This window comes from Saccostrea cucullata, unplaced genomic scaffold (genome assembly GCF_032062105.1).
Source record: "Saccostrea cucullata isolate Sc308-1 unplaced genomic scaffold, CSIRO_AGI_Scuc_v1 ctg131, whole genome shotgun sequence".
NCBI classification, from domain to species: Eukaryota; Metazoa; Mollusca; class Bivalvia; order Ostreida; family Ostreidae; genus Saccostrea; species Saccostrea cuccullata.
In genome coordinates, this window is record NW_026930457.1 from 86,670 (window position 1) to 101,749 (window position 15,080).

The following is a 15,080-nucleotide window of genomic DNA, read 5'->3' on the forward strand; positions in this document are numbered from 1 at the left end:
AATATCGACTAAACTTATTAAGAGAGGACCTAGGCATAAAACTCGTAAAAATAAGAAAAAATGTTCTCACAGTCATGTTCTGACTGAGAATTACAGTAAAAAATTATGAAAAATAACAAGAACCCTTTTAATGGAGAATATAGGAAAATGTTCTATACATACAAGGCAAAATACAGAAGATTATGTAAATTTGAGGAGCAAAATTACAGAAACACAATATGTAATGACATTAACAACAATATTAATAAAAATCCAAAGTCATTCTGGAAATTACAATAAATTAGATAAAATCAATACTGGACAAATTTCATCTCATGATGTTCACCCTGAGGAATTTTATCAGTTTTTTAAGAAACTTAACAAAGCTGACAACAATCACAATAATTTTCATAAAAGTATAATAGATAAATTTCATGTCTTGAAAGAAAAACTACATCATAACCATTTCCTTGAACCAGAAATTACTGTCGCTGAAATAAGGAATGCCCTTAAATCCCTGAAAAATGGAAAGAGTTCTTCTATAGATATGATATCAAATGAAATGTTAAAAAATGGGGGATCTGTAATGCTGAAACCTCTTGAAAAATTATTTAACTTTATACTTAATTCTGGTATATTCCCAAAAAGTTGGAATGAGAGCTACTTAGTTTTACTGTATAACGGGTAATAGGCTCGATCCTAATAACTACCGAGGTATATCAATTACTTCAAATCTAGGAAAACTTTTCAACAGAATAATACATACTAGGCTACTTGAATTTGTAAACTCTGCATCACTGATAAGTGAAAACCAAATTGGTTTCAAGGAAAATTGTAGAACATCAGACCATTTATTCTCAATAAAAACAATAATTGACCACTACAAAAACAAAAAGGTTTATGCTGCTTTTATTGATCTTAGAAAAGCATTTGACACTGTATGGAGATTAGGTTTATTTTATAAACTTCTTGAATTAATATTTCCCAAAAAATGTTCAATATTTTATTTTCAATGTATAGTAATACAATGAGTAGAATCAAATTTTCTGATGGATTAAGTCTCTCTAAGCCCCACACTTTTTAATGTTTTTATTGATGGTATTGTCCATGACTTACAAAATGGAAATTGTGATCCTGTACAAGTAAACAATATGCATGTAAATTGTCTGTTATATGCTGATGATATTGTAATCTTCTCAGAAAGCAAAAGCGGTTTACAAACCAGTCTTGATATTCTCAGTAACTATTGCTCAAATTGGAAACTCCAAGTTAATGTAGATAAATCTAAAGTTATGATATTTAATTCAAATGGCAAGCCTCAAGGAAATGAATTTAGTTTTAATGGTAATGCAATACAAATTGTACCAAGATACTGTTATTTAGGTATTATGATGAAATGTAATAGGAAGTTTAATTTAGCAACAGCTGTGCTTATTGAAAAGGCCAGAAAAGCATGTTTTAAAATGAAAAGAATTATTGGATTTGATAACCCATGTAAACTTTTAGAAAAACTCTTTGATGCTATTGTACTTCCAGTTCTTCTCTATTGTAGTGAAATATGGGGAGTGGATCTCTCATCCAAAGATATTTCAAATGTTGAAAATTTTCACTTAAAATTCATTAAAGACATCCTTGGAGTGCACTGCAAAACATCCAATGCTGGTTGTTTAGCAGAACTTAAAAGACTACCACTTTGGTCCAAAATTTCCCTCTCAAGTATCAAATATTGGAATCACCTGAAAACTTCTGATTCTTTGGCCTTTAAACTTTACCAATCCACAATTAACTGTAATTCTTGGACTAAGAAATTATTTTCTATTCTTGATAATCTTGGATTCTCTAACATTATAAAATATACAGGTTCCATCCAACACCTTTTACCAAACATTAAACAAAGAATCATAGATCAGTGCACTCAAGAGCAAACATCAAAAATCTTTGGTTCAGAAAAACTTGATCTCTTCAAGAAAGTATACTCAGGAAAAAGAAGTCCTTATGTTGATTTACTCAAAAAAAGATCTGAGAGATCCTCTCTTAGTAAAATTAGACTAAGCGCACATAAACTTGCAATAGAAAAGATATATTTCCACATCAAGAAATGAAAGATATTGTAATGTTTGTAATACTGGTGTGATTGAGGATGAAATACATTTTCTTTTTCACTGTAATTCTTACTCTAAGCTAAGAAACGCATTCTTTAGTAATATTTATAACATAACAAAGAAAAATATTAATCTTAGCAATGAGAAATATATGCTACAATTATGTATAAACAGTAATATACAAAAAGTCTTGAAAGTTACTGTTAAATATATCAGAGACTGTTTTGATCTTAGAAGTCAATTACTTGACAATTCTTGAAAAAATATGTAAACATTATTTAATGTTGTTCAGTGGGCCTTTGCCAATTATTGTAATTGTGTTTGTGCCAATAAAGTATTTGTATTTGTATTTATTCATTTTCTTTTTTTTTTAATAAATATTTTTCTACGAAATGATAGAGGTTTACAGCAGTTTAGTATTTTTAATAGAAAAATTGCCATTTGCTATTTCCAGATGCATGACTGTGGCTTATTTAACGGAAATTGTATTAAATGGTTGAGACATCGGGATCGAGATGCCTTTCATACAATGAAGCGTATTGAAGCGGTAAAATTTTCCGTTTGGATGAAACGTTTTGGGTCATGTTTTGAACGTCAATTATAACATAATGACACGCTCATATATTTAGAAACGAGAAAGAAATATTCGTCGTAATGTTTTAGGACACCCCACTCTTCGCGACAAGCAACATGAGTTACACTGAAATGGAGCTTTAAAAAGATTAGAAGGGAGAGTTAGGGACTCCCCGCTTCTGTAAAATACAAATTGCAACAAATATTTGCATATTTTTTAATGTATCATGTCTGTTGAAATTACCAGAACACATGTTTCGGTCGAACACGTGTTTACTCGGTGTTTATTTAGACTGTCAATTTGATTGGCTATTATATTTATAGAAAACCTGTTCTGCAGGTACTCGAAGAAACAAATTGACCATTTTATCTATTTCTAAAGAAGTGGGCGTGTCATCCCATGACAAACAACGTTCTAAAGATAGCTCAAAACGTTCCATTCGAACATAAAATTTTACCACTTCAGTGCGCTTCATTGTATCTCGATACGGATACGGATACGTCAGATAGAACAATCTCTATTGATACCGATATTTTGCATACTTTCTGTTTACATTTTATATCAAATTATGAAACCCCTCTCTCTCTCCCTTCTGTTTGGCGCGTCTGACTGAATGAGAGACACAAGTCTGTAGAATATATAATGAATTGTGTCAAGGGTCCAACGGCAGCGAGTTGATCCTGGACTCTTGACGTTGTGATGATGATAACTACATGTAGACATAATTGTCTTGTATGTTGATATACTTTTCTAGTATTATGTCTTCCATATGTATTGGAGCAGAAATCTGCTGACATGCCAATGCTAGTACGCAAAGCACTTGAAAAAAACAAAAAAACAAATGTTTTTAATTAAAATGTTTTATTCTTCAAATATTAGCAATTAAGGAGTGAAGTAAAAAGTTCAATCTTAATTTAATCAAATATTTAATACACAAAGTTTTCATCAAGATCCCGTTTTCTCTTATAGATACTAATTCTTTGAAAATTTCTTTTCAAAGTGCGTTAATATCGACCATATTAACGCACTTTGAAAAAATGTGTATGGCTTGGTCAATATTCTTGCAAATCTTAGGTATGATGAATAATTGAACCTCAGTGTTTGGAAACTCTTTGGTGATGAGGTCACTTAAGGATGTGCAAGTGAGCGATTTTGATTCTTCCATACTTTGAAAATTCTTTCACTCTTACATGTTTTACTATACTTAATTTATCCAGTATACATGCATTTTATATGCAAACTAAAAATTTATTGAAAGTTTTCAACGTCGTACCAGCTATGCAAATACATATATTTGGGTGTAGCATAGGCTTCGGTACCGAGAAGGGGGTCTTAGCAACACAAATGTTTTGCATAGATATATAAGCATTGGAAATTGGGGCTTACCTTTGATGGGGGGGGGGGGGGGGTCCACTTTCAATTTTCTACCGACGGTTATGTACAATGTATAAGAAAAAGGTTGGGCTGAGAGACCTTCTACTCGTCTTCTCCTTGTTCCCAATGAAGTTAAATGAGTACATGTAAATTAAAACGTTTTCCGAAAGAAAAAATTAATACAAATTGTTTGTCTCAATTACTTAGATCTCATATGTGGAGCGGAGCAGTCAGAAACCCTTGACTTGGGAAGATGGTAAAATCTAAGAATAGAGTTTTTGTTTTATACAATTTTTTTTCAAAGTGCGTTAAAAGTCCCCATGGCAAAAATATTTATGTACATTCTTAACGCATTTTGAAATATTTTTTCAAAGTGCGTTGAGTGTGTCCCAAATTTAACACACTTTGAAAACATTTTTCAAAGTGCGTTGAATTTGAAAATTTTTTTCAAAGTGCGTAATTTTTTCAAAGTGCGTTGCCACAGCGCTGTTTTGGTATTTACTGCCAAAAAGTGATATCACCTATTCAGCTTTGGATTTGGTGATATCACTTATTCAAATAAGTGATACCACTTATAAATTCGAATAGGTGATATATCACTTAATTATTCCAAAGAATGATATTACTTATTTATTTCAAATTGGTGATACCACTTATTTGAATCTAGGTGATATCACCATTTCAATTTGAATAGATGTTATCACCTTTTCTAATAGATGATATCACTTTTTGGCTGCAAATACCAAAACGGCGACACATAGATTCTACAATTAAATTCATTTCAAGTTCATTTTCTCTGTCCAGCCTCAAAATGTTTTATACCCTGAACCTTAATTAGGTTCATAGCTTTGTGAGGTCTTGAAATGAAGGAAACACGTGTACCGTTACAATAGTATTGTCAAAATCGTCAGGGAATATCAAATTTTATACGACGTTAGACAACAAAGTTTAAAATTCCTCATTTCTGGAGATCTGACTGAGATTTTTAAAAGATTTGGACCCCCATATAATAACTCTCTCTCTCTCTCTCTCCATGGTTAAAATCATTTTAATTAAAACTCTCTATCCCTATTTATTGAGAAAATGAAACATTTTTTTGCGTGAACAATCGAACAGAATGAAATAGTTAACGTACTACTTACTGAAAAAAGTTTTGTTCGGAACACCTCGGGAGCTAGATGAACTTCCGCTTTCGCTTTGTTTGATACGTCGGCAAAGACGCAAAATTCGGAAGTTGCTTCTTTTCATAGTCTTTTGTGAAAATGGGCAGTAAGTCTATGAAAACATCGAAAACTGTGATTCTTTTGTGTTGTGCAGTAGGAACTCTGTTGTCTGTATATGCTTTGTATGTAGAAATAAATGCAGAACACGATAAAAATTACCGCGCTAGCTGTGATATCAGTCCCACGGTCAGTTGCTCGAAAGTGTTTAAATCAAGGTTAGTATGATCTGTATATATTCACAAATCGAACAAATAGTTGTTGTAGATAAAAAATCTTGGTAGATATAAACTCAAAGCCCATACTTTCCGCTTGAGTGACCGTGTCATTATATGCACAATTATCAGGTCCAGTACAATCACTAGATTTAGCTACGTAGGTAGAATTACCTACGTAGCTTTATTTACCTACCTCAGGTAGCTTTATTTAGCTATTTCAAGGTAAGTTTTGAAAAGTTTTCCTTTTATTAAAAAGAGACAAAAAGTCGCAATTAAATGACTATTGATATTTATACTAGGGAGGCTTAAAAAACAATCCAAAGCAGAGATAGTTCATACGTTGCTGCGTTTGGACAATTTAGAGCAAAACATGTAATTCCATTGTTTGGTTAACTCTCCTCTTGGTGAGGCATGCCCGAGTATGATTACTTCACATTGTGCTGAATAATTACCGACCTATTATCATGTTATCCAGAACTGGACTTCTTTGTCATTTCATTCAGGGAGTAACTGTTCTACCTGTCAAACATAGCCGGAACACTTCTAGTATACAGGTCCCCATAAATATGGCGCTAAAATAGGTGCTGCCGAAGGCGGTGTACAATATATAGACGATCGCAATTGACACGAAAAAGAAGCCACAAATTGCAAATTTGACCCCAAATTCGTGTTCCTTGTGAAAAATTGGGTTTAAAAAACTGGTTTTTAAACACAGTTTTTTAAATGAGAATTAAAAGATTTCGTAAAATAACGTACTTGTTTAGGAAGTAAATCTCCAGCTTGCGTTGTTTAGGAATGTAGTCACATGATCAATTTTTGACGTAATCTCATAAATATTCATGAGTTGCATCACTTATATGTTGATGTAATGAAGAAATGCCTGATAGGACTCAAAGTCCAATGCTATTAAAATTGCGTGATTTTTGTGAGAAATACAGGGATTTAACAAATGTTAGCTAATTACTGGTCATCGATGGATTGAATTGTGCATCATTATCGATTTGAAAGGAAAAATATTCTGAATATTTGGACATGATTAGGAGGTCAGGATATCGAGCTGTAGTTAACGGTAAGTCGCTTTTACAATAACTTGCCTAAACTCAGCTCTGAAAATCGTCATGTTTCGACAATAGAGTTGATTTACCCGAACTTTCATTTCTTAAACTTTCCTGTTCTTTGTAAAGCAAAAATTTCGTGAACTAAACCAAAGTGTAAGATATCGACGCGATTCGACAGGCTGATTCACGCAAGTTTTTGGTCACAAAAGGCACTCATAGTGCCTTTTGTAAGCAAAAATGACATGAATAAGCCCAAAGTCAGAAAGATTACAAAGTGGATTTATAAAACAACCCCAACTTTAAAAAATATTTAACCTAACCCTAATCACTCGATCGGATGTGTTTTGTTGAAGCGAGTGGGAAATTGCGGTTTGTTTACATTCTGCATATCAACGGCAAGGGAAATAACTGCTCATGCATAGAAACTTCCCAACATAGCCCCAAAACTTTCAGAACTTTTTGCAATTGCACAGAAAAAGACATTTTTGTAGTTGTTTTCATGAGTTCGAAGTTGAAAATGATCACTGCATCAAAATGATATTCTCTGCACACCCTTAGAAAAATGCTTTTTAACAGAAATAAATCAATTTGGTAGCTAAATAAAGCTACCTCAGGTAGGTAAATAAAGCTATGTAGGTAAATCAAGCTATGTAGCTAAATCTAAGTGATTGTACCAGGCCTGATTATCGAAATTTTCATCCCCTCGTATTGATACTGTTGTACAGCTCTTGTTATGCTTTCATAGTCTCAGTATTTTTTTTTAAAGACATGTACAAGTTTATCTCAGGGTATTGTAACAGGAAAAGAGAAAAGTGTGACAGACTAGAACAGAATTCAATCCCACTTGAAACTCGAGTCAGGTGCTCTAACAATTGAGCTCTCTAGTGACCGCTGACCTGTTTTGGAAAATGTACCGTGGTCTAGAGTAGAGGAAGAAGAATGTGCCTGTCAGACTGGTTTAATTGCTAGAGGCCAGAAGGCTCAGTTGGTAGAGCACCTGACTGAAGATTCAGGGGGGCTGGGTTGGAATATCCTGTCTGGTGAGTCTGGTCTGTAGCAGTTTTCTTCTCTTCCATTACAATATGAACATTTAATTTAGATTGATAACTTGGATATTTTGAGTTAAACCTCTGAAAGTGGGAGGTAGATAATGTCCTTAAGACCAAAGCAGATGTTTCATTAGTGATATAAATTCTCATTTTGCATAGCATCTGTATGTAGGTCAGGGACTTGGCTTTGAACCCCTGTGTGTACAAAATGTAGTCCAGTAATCCCATAATACCTTGCTTTCCTGTTACTCTTTGGTCTTGATACAGTCGGTGGTTGAAAATCACTTCAGGATGAGTATAAGTTCTTTAAGGGTCTTTCATGTGCGGGAGGTGGGGATTATTTTCCGGTTGTTGGATAGCTTGGTATAGCTCTTTTCTAGGGATATTAGGGTGTCTGTGTGCAAATCTTGAACAGGTTCACATTTTCTCCTTCTAGTAATATACCCGTAAATACAGTGTATTAGTTTGTTAACAGATTAAGGAACTTTTCAAATTGCTGTAGACTTACTTTTTTTGCATGTGGAACTAATTGACGCAATATAAACAGACAAAAAATTTCTGCAGAAGTTTTTTATAGTGTACTTATAGTACATTCAGGACATTCCTTGGAAATCCTAGAAATCCTCATAATATTAATATTCTACCCACAGATTAACAAAAAATGTAATTGAGTGGAATGAAGACCCCCTTGAGAAAATGTATGTTTGCAGTTTTCTAATTACATGTATTTTTCAAAGTAATGAATGAACTATTGTACTTATTATAACAGGTGGGGCAAAGGATTTGGGCTGATTGGACTTTTAATTGGAGATGATCATCCACTCAATCTACCCAACAGTGTTTTTGGAATTGTATTTTACACACTGCAGGTTGCCTTAAGTAAGTATTAATACTCTTTGGGATGCACTGCACCAGCTAGCACTAGGACACTGCATGTATAAATTGTATCACCTCTCCTTCGAGAGAGGGTTATACTGTTTTATCCTTGTGTTTGTTATTTTTCAAAGCAGTTTTCTCATCAACTACTGATTGCAGATGCTTGATATTTTAGCATTCTTTGGTTAGGCATGCAAAATGCGGGGTTATTTGTTTTGTATATGGATCTAGATCTGATGTCAACTTCCGGCTCATCTGTGCCTCTGTCCATACCAAATTTCCGTCACATCTGGACTGTGTATATTAATATGAGTCAGAGCTTTTTTTCACATCAGAATTTTTTTTTCTAGAGAGCATTGACTCAAAGACTTCTCTTTAATTATGGTTCCATTATCTTTTGCAAACATGTGAAACTCCTTCAAAACACAATCTTGATGATGCTGTTAATGATTCAGTATTGAAAAGGATCGTATCAGGGCTGTCACTAATTTCTGCAAAGGGATTGAGGGAGGTTCATCTGGTAAACCTTTCATAAATATCCTAAAATGGGTACCATTTGTTTGTTAAAATCAATATTTCACATACAACTTGTATAACTTGATATAGTATAGTATGACTTGAGCATAACTTGAGCAGCATTATACAAATGAATGATATTTTTGAGCATTTTTAAGAGGGTTGTTACAGCAGTTTTAAAAACAGAATGAATGTCCTTAATCAATCAAGTACCAAGTCAATATTGACTCAGTATTTTATTAGTTCTCCTGAGTAAACTCAGGTGACCAATTGCTATCTGTTTTCATCCGTCGTCATTCGTCGGCCGTAAACTTTTGAACATTTTAGCTTCTTCTCTGGAACCACTGAACTAATTTCAACCTAATTTGGTATTCAGCATCTATGGGTGAAAAGGAACAAAAATTGTGAATTTCATGGTCCCTGCACACGGGGGCCTGAGGGGTGGGGCCAAAACCACTAAAATTAATGCAATCTTTAAAAATCTTCTTTACTCATGGACATCAAGCAGTCAAACTGTTGGCATGATTGTAATTAGCAATGAGTCCTTTACCGAAATTGTGAAAATCATAGCCCCAGGGTCAGGGGTTCTAGTGCTAGGGTGGGGCTAAATAGATTTTATAGTGAAAATGCATTATTTCTTTGAAAATCTTCTTCTCTGCTCCTGGGCATTAAATAAACAATCAAGTACATAGTTATGTTGAATAAGACTGCCTCTTCCAAAATTGTGAATTTCATGGCCCCTGGGTCAGGGGTTCTGGTGTTAGGGCGGGGCTCTATTTGATTATGTAGTGAAAATGCATTAATTCTTTGAAAATCTTCTTCTCTGTCCCTGGGTATTAAACAAACAAACTAAGTACATAAGCGAGAATGCCTCTTCCAAAATTATGAATTTTATGGCCCCTGGGTCAGGGGTTCTGGTGTTAGGGCTGGGCTCTATTGATTATATAGTGAAAATGCATTAATTCTTTGAAAATCTTCTTCTCTGCTCCTGGGTATTAAAATAAACTAATCAAGTACATGTACATGATTATGTTGAATAAGGCTGGCTAGGCTGCCTCTTTCAAAAATGTGAATTTCGTGGCCCCCAAGGTCAGGGGCTCTGGTGTTAGGGTGGGGCTCAATTGATTTTATAGTGAAAATTCATAAATTCTTTAAAAATCTTCTCCTCTGCTCCTTGGTGTGAAACCAATGAACTATTTACATAGTTATAATGAGGAAGGATGCTTCTTCCCAATTTGTGAATTTCATGGCCCCTGGGTCAGGGGGTCTAGTGTTAGGGCTGGGCTCTAATGATTATATTATGAAAATCCATTAATTCTTTAGAAATTCTTTTCCTTTGCTCCTGTATAATATGCCAATGAACTAGGTACATATTAATGATGAAGGTGCCTCTTCCAAAATGGTTCATTTCAGGACCCTTGTGGTAGGGGTACTGCAGGGGGGAGGGGGGTACATAGTCTGAAAATAAAGTAATGCTTTGAAATCTGCTCTTTGGTTTAAATCAACCATTTATGATAAAATAAAATTTAAAACTTATGATAAAATTTCCAAAATTTTGAAATATGTGGCCCCAGGGTCAGTGGTTCCAGTGGTTTGGGGTGCATAACTAGTGGTTAAATAAAGTGGAAATGCATTTTCTCTTCTTTACTCTGATCTATCTCTGTGTATTAAGTAATGCCTAGGTCACATTTAAGCCGATGGTCGGGCGACTAAATTTTTTTGGTCTTGTCGGCTGAAAGAACAGGATCGGCCGACACAGTATCGGGCGACACGGAGCAGTCACATTATTTCCTAGGGACACCGATGACTTGGATAAATAACACAAAAAATCTTTTTTCTTTAGAAATCAGCAATATTTTTTCAAAGATCTATATTTAGATAGGTGACGTGAGTAATGTTTGCAAGGCAAAGTGGCAGAATATTATAAAATTGTGACTCAATGTTGAAAATGTGTGCAAAACTTGTATGGAATTGCATAAAAACGACAAATGGTGCATATCTAAGCAGCAAAGAATACTTAATATTTCTTTATATCTTACGGATTAATTATTTATGTTATCTCCGTTCAAAAAATTTATATCAATCCATGCATCAAAATTTTGTTTGTGTTATGTATCCTAAATAGGTAAAATATTCACAAGTCGGGCAATCGTCGCCCGATCATCGAGCTCTTAGCTACAGTTTGATTTTAAACGTCGGCCGAAATTTTCAACACCCTTATTGTCCAACGACGGACGACCGACTTAATAAACTGACCGCCGATGGTCGGAATGATCAAAGGTTGGTTAACTGCACTTGAAGAAATCGGCCACCGACGCATGAAAAATTATTGGACCGATGGACACAAAATTGGTCGGCCGACAAAAAAATAGGTCAAAAATGACGACTGTCATCCGAAGAATCCCATTTTTGTTTCAAAACCCGTCGGCCGTTGGTCGTTTTTGGAAATGTGACTGGGGTTTAAGCAGAGTAAGCATGCCAAGTTATAATAAATAATGGTGCCTCTTTCAAAATTTTGAATTTCATGGCTTTTGTTTAAAATACGAACCAAATTCATTTGTTTGAAAGTTGTTACATGATACTCAGGTGATCTATAAGGCCCGTGGGCCTCTTGTTGGTTAAAGAGATTTATTCTCAACCAATGAAGTACTGAGTCAACATTGACTCAGTATTTCATTAGTTAAAGACATTAATTCTGTTTTTTATACCCCCCGCAAACGAAGTTTGGGGGGGTATATAGGAATCACCTTGTCCGTCTGTCTGTCTGTCCGTCTGTCCGTCTGTCTGTCTGTCCGTCTGTCCGTCTGTCTATGCAATCGTGTCCGGTCCATATCTTTCTTACAGAGGGACATTAGAATCTACTACTCCACACTAAGATTGCCCATGACCCAAGGGTGTGTCATGACCTTGACCCAAGTTCATTTGGAGAAGATCAAGGTCACTGGAAGAAAAATTTCATAATTCGTGTCCGGTCCATATTTTTCTTATCGATAAACTTGGTAGGTTCTCATTTCACACAAAGATTGCCCATGACCCAAGGGTGTGTCATGACCTTTACCCAAGGTCATTTGGGGAAGTTCAAGGTCACTGGAAGAAAAAATTCATAATTCCTGTCCGGTCCATATCTTTCTTATTGATAAACTTGGTAGGTTCTCATTTCACACAAAGATTGCCCATGCCCCAAGGGTGTGTCATGACCTTGACCCAAGGTCATTTGGGGAAGTTCAAGGTCACTGGAAGAAAAATTTCATAATTCCTGTCCGGTCCATATCTTTCTTACGGATAAACTTGGTAGGTTCTCATTTAACACAAAGATTGCCTATGACGCAAGGGTGTGTCAGGACCTTGACCCAAGGTCATTTGGGGAAGTTCAAGGTCACTGGAAGAAAAATTTCATAATTCCTACGGTCCATATCTTTCTTATGGATAAACTTGGTAGGTTCTCATTTCACACAAAGATTGCCCATGCCCCAAGGGTGTGTCATGACCTTGACCCAAGGTCATTTGGGGAAGTTCAAGGTCACTGGAAGAAAAATTTCATAATTCCTATCCGGTCCATATCTTTCGTATGGATAAACTTGGTAGGTTCTCATTTCACACAAAGATTGCCCATGACCCAAGGGTGTGTCATGACCTTGACCCAAGGTCATTTGGGGAAGTTCAAGGTCACTGGAAGAAAAAATTCATAATTCCTGTCCGGTCCATATCTTTCTTATTGATAAACTTGGTAGGTTCTCATTTCACACAAAGATTGCCCATGCCTCAAGGGTGTGTCATGACCTTGACCCAAGGTCATTTGGGAAGTTCAAGGTCACTGTGAAAAATTTCATAATTTTTGTTTGATACATATCTTTATTATGGAAAAACGTACCTCTGAAAAACCCAGCGGGGGGTATTTTGTCCCGTTTGGACAGTTCTAGTTTTATTTAGCTCAATAGCCAAAATTAAATAAAACATACAAAATGCTTTGTAAATATACGTAAATCATTATATATTACATATTTTATTTAATGTTTGTCCTGTGTCTATTTTCAGCCTTCTCCTCCTCGCCTTCCCTTGCCTCTCTACAGTTTTACACCAGTGCCTTATCCAACTTGGCATCAGTGTATCTAGGATATATCCTGTATTTTATTCTAAAGGACTTGTGTGTTGTCTGTATGTCAACGTATATAACAAATGCTGTTCTTCTAGTAGCTATTTATAACAAAAATAAAGCCATGCAAGAGGCCAAAAAGACTAAAGAAAAGAGAAAACAGAAGTGAAAAATGTATTGGATAATGAACATCATGAATCATGTTAAAACATGGCTTGATTCTGTCGGCATAATGTATAAATGAACTGGTTGTGTGTTGTGTATCAATGAACAGTAGATGTATGTAGCAAATCAGTTTTTACAAAAGTTTTTGAAAGTATGTTCATAAAAATTACCATCACATATCCAGAACTGTCACATTAATCTAAAAGAGCAGGTGCCATCATTTTCTGAATGAAAGCCAATACGGGGTATACAGGCTTATGACAAATGATAAGCTATTTTGATATGGAATGTTATTTTAAGTTCACTTGATCCAGATTAGTCTGGTGTCTGTTCTGTCCATGCATCTCAAGCCACTCCAAGACATTTTCAACTTCTGAATCACTATCATCTAAAGCAATTAAGCATTCTAGGGTAAAAAAGGTTTAAATGAAGCTATTTTTATTCTCCCTTAACATACAATGAAACTTAAGCTCAAACTGAAAGCATGTCCTCAAAACTTTTACATTATTTTTTTTTAAAAGATTCTACTTTTACATTGTTTTAGTATTTTGCATCTGCCAGTTTTTCTTGGATGGTGTACCAAAATCTTTACTCATATTTTTTTTGTGCCATAGAATTGTGATTATATTTGAAATACATTTAGAAATTACAACTCAAAATAAAAAATTTGTGTCTTTTGCTATTTTCTTGCATTTAACATATTTTGTGAGGAGTGTTTCTCACTATCCTATCATATTCTGTGATTATATTTGAAATACATTTAGAAAGTACAACTCAAAAAAAAAAATTCATGTCTTTTGCTATTTTCTTGCATTTAACATATTTTGTGAGGAGTGTTTCTCACTATCCTATCATATTCCTGATTTGTAAAGAAATATTAAATAAAGTGTATTTTTGTGTCCTAGCTGTTTCATTTCCTTCAATAAAACTAGAACTGTCCAAACGGGACAAAATAACCCCCGCTGGGTTTATCAGAAGTAAGTTTTTCCATAAGAAAGATATGGACTGGACATGAATTATGAAATATTTCTTCCAGTGACCATGAACTTCCCCAAATGACCTTGGGTCAAGGTCATGACACACCCTTGGGTCATGGGCAATCTTTGTGTGAAATGACAATCTACCAAGTTTATCTATAGGAAAGGTATGGACTGGACACGAATTGTGAATTTTTCTTCCAGTGACCTTGAACTTCCCCAAATGACCTTAGGTCAAGGTCATGACACACCCATGGGTCATGGGCAATCTTTGTGTGAAATGACAACCTACCAAGTTTATCCATAAGAAAGATATGGACTGGACACGAAGTATGAAATTTTTCTTCCAGCGACCTTGAACTTCCCCAAATGACCTTGGGTCAAGGTCATGACACACCCTTGGGTCATGGGCAATCTTTGTGTGAAATGAGAACCTACCAAGTTTATTCATAAGAAAGATATGGACCGGACAGGAATTATGAATTTTTTCTTCAGTGACCTTGAACTTCCCCAAATGACCTTAGGTCAAGGTCATGACACACCCTTAGATCATGGGCAATCTTTGTGTGGAGTAGTAGATTCTAATGTCCCTCTGTAAGAAAGATATGGACCGGACACGATTGCACAGACAGACGGACAGCTAGACAGACGGACAGACAGACAGACGGACAAGGTGATTCCTATATACCCCCCAAACTTCGTTTGCGGGGGGTATAAAAAAATTGATGGTAAATTTAATGACAACCTGGTGTTTAAAAATTTGAAACTGTGAAGTAAAAAACATGCATAAAACTGTCAGTTTTAGATTTATTTTTGTATTATGCAAAAACTTAAAAACAAACATTCCCAAAAAAGAATGTAAATGTATATAAAGCTGTG

At 35.0% G+C, this 15,080-nt stretch overlaps 1 protein-coding gene and 1 pseudogene across 1 annotated transcript; both read left to right on the forward strand.

Moving 5' to 3' along the window:
• Positions 1-1,098: 1,098 nt before the first annotated feature.
• On the forward strand, positions 1,099-2,410 carry LOC134228656 (uncharacterized; annotated as a pseudogene).
• A 2,788-nt stretch (positions 2,411-5,198) lies between these two features.
• Positions 5,199-14,123, forward strand: LOC134228668 (vitamin K epoxide reductase complex subunit 1-like protein 1). Its single transcript, XM_062710349.1, has 3 exons — positions 5,199-5,467; positions 8,344-8,453; positions 13,002-14,123. The coding sequence occupies exons 1-3, from the start codon at positions 5,292-5,294 to the stop codon at positions 13,226-13,228; spliced, it is 513 nt and encodes a 170-aa protein (XP_062566333.1). The 5' UTR covers positions 5,199-5,291; the 3' UTR covers positions 13,229-14,123.
• The last annotated feature ends 957 nt before the right edge of the window (positions 14,124-15,080 follow it).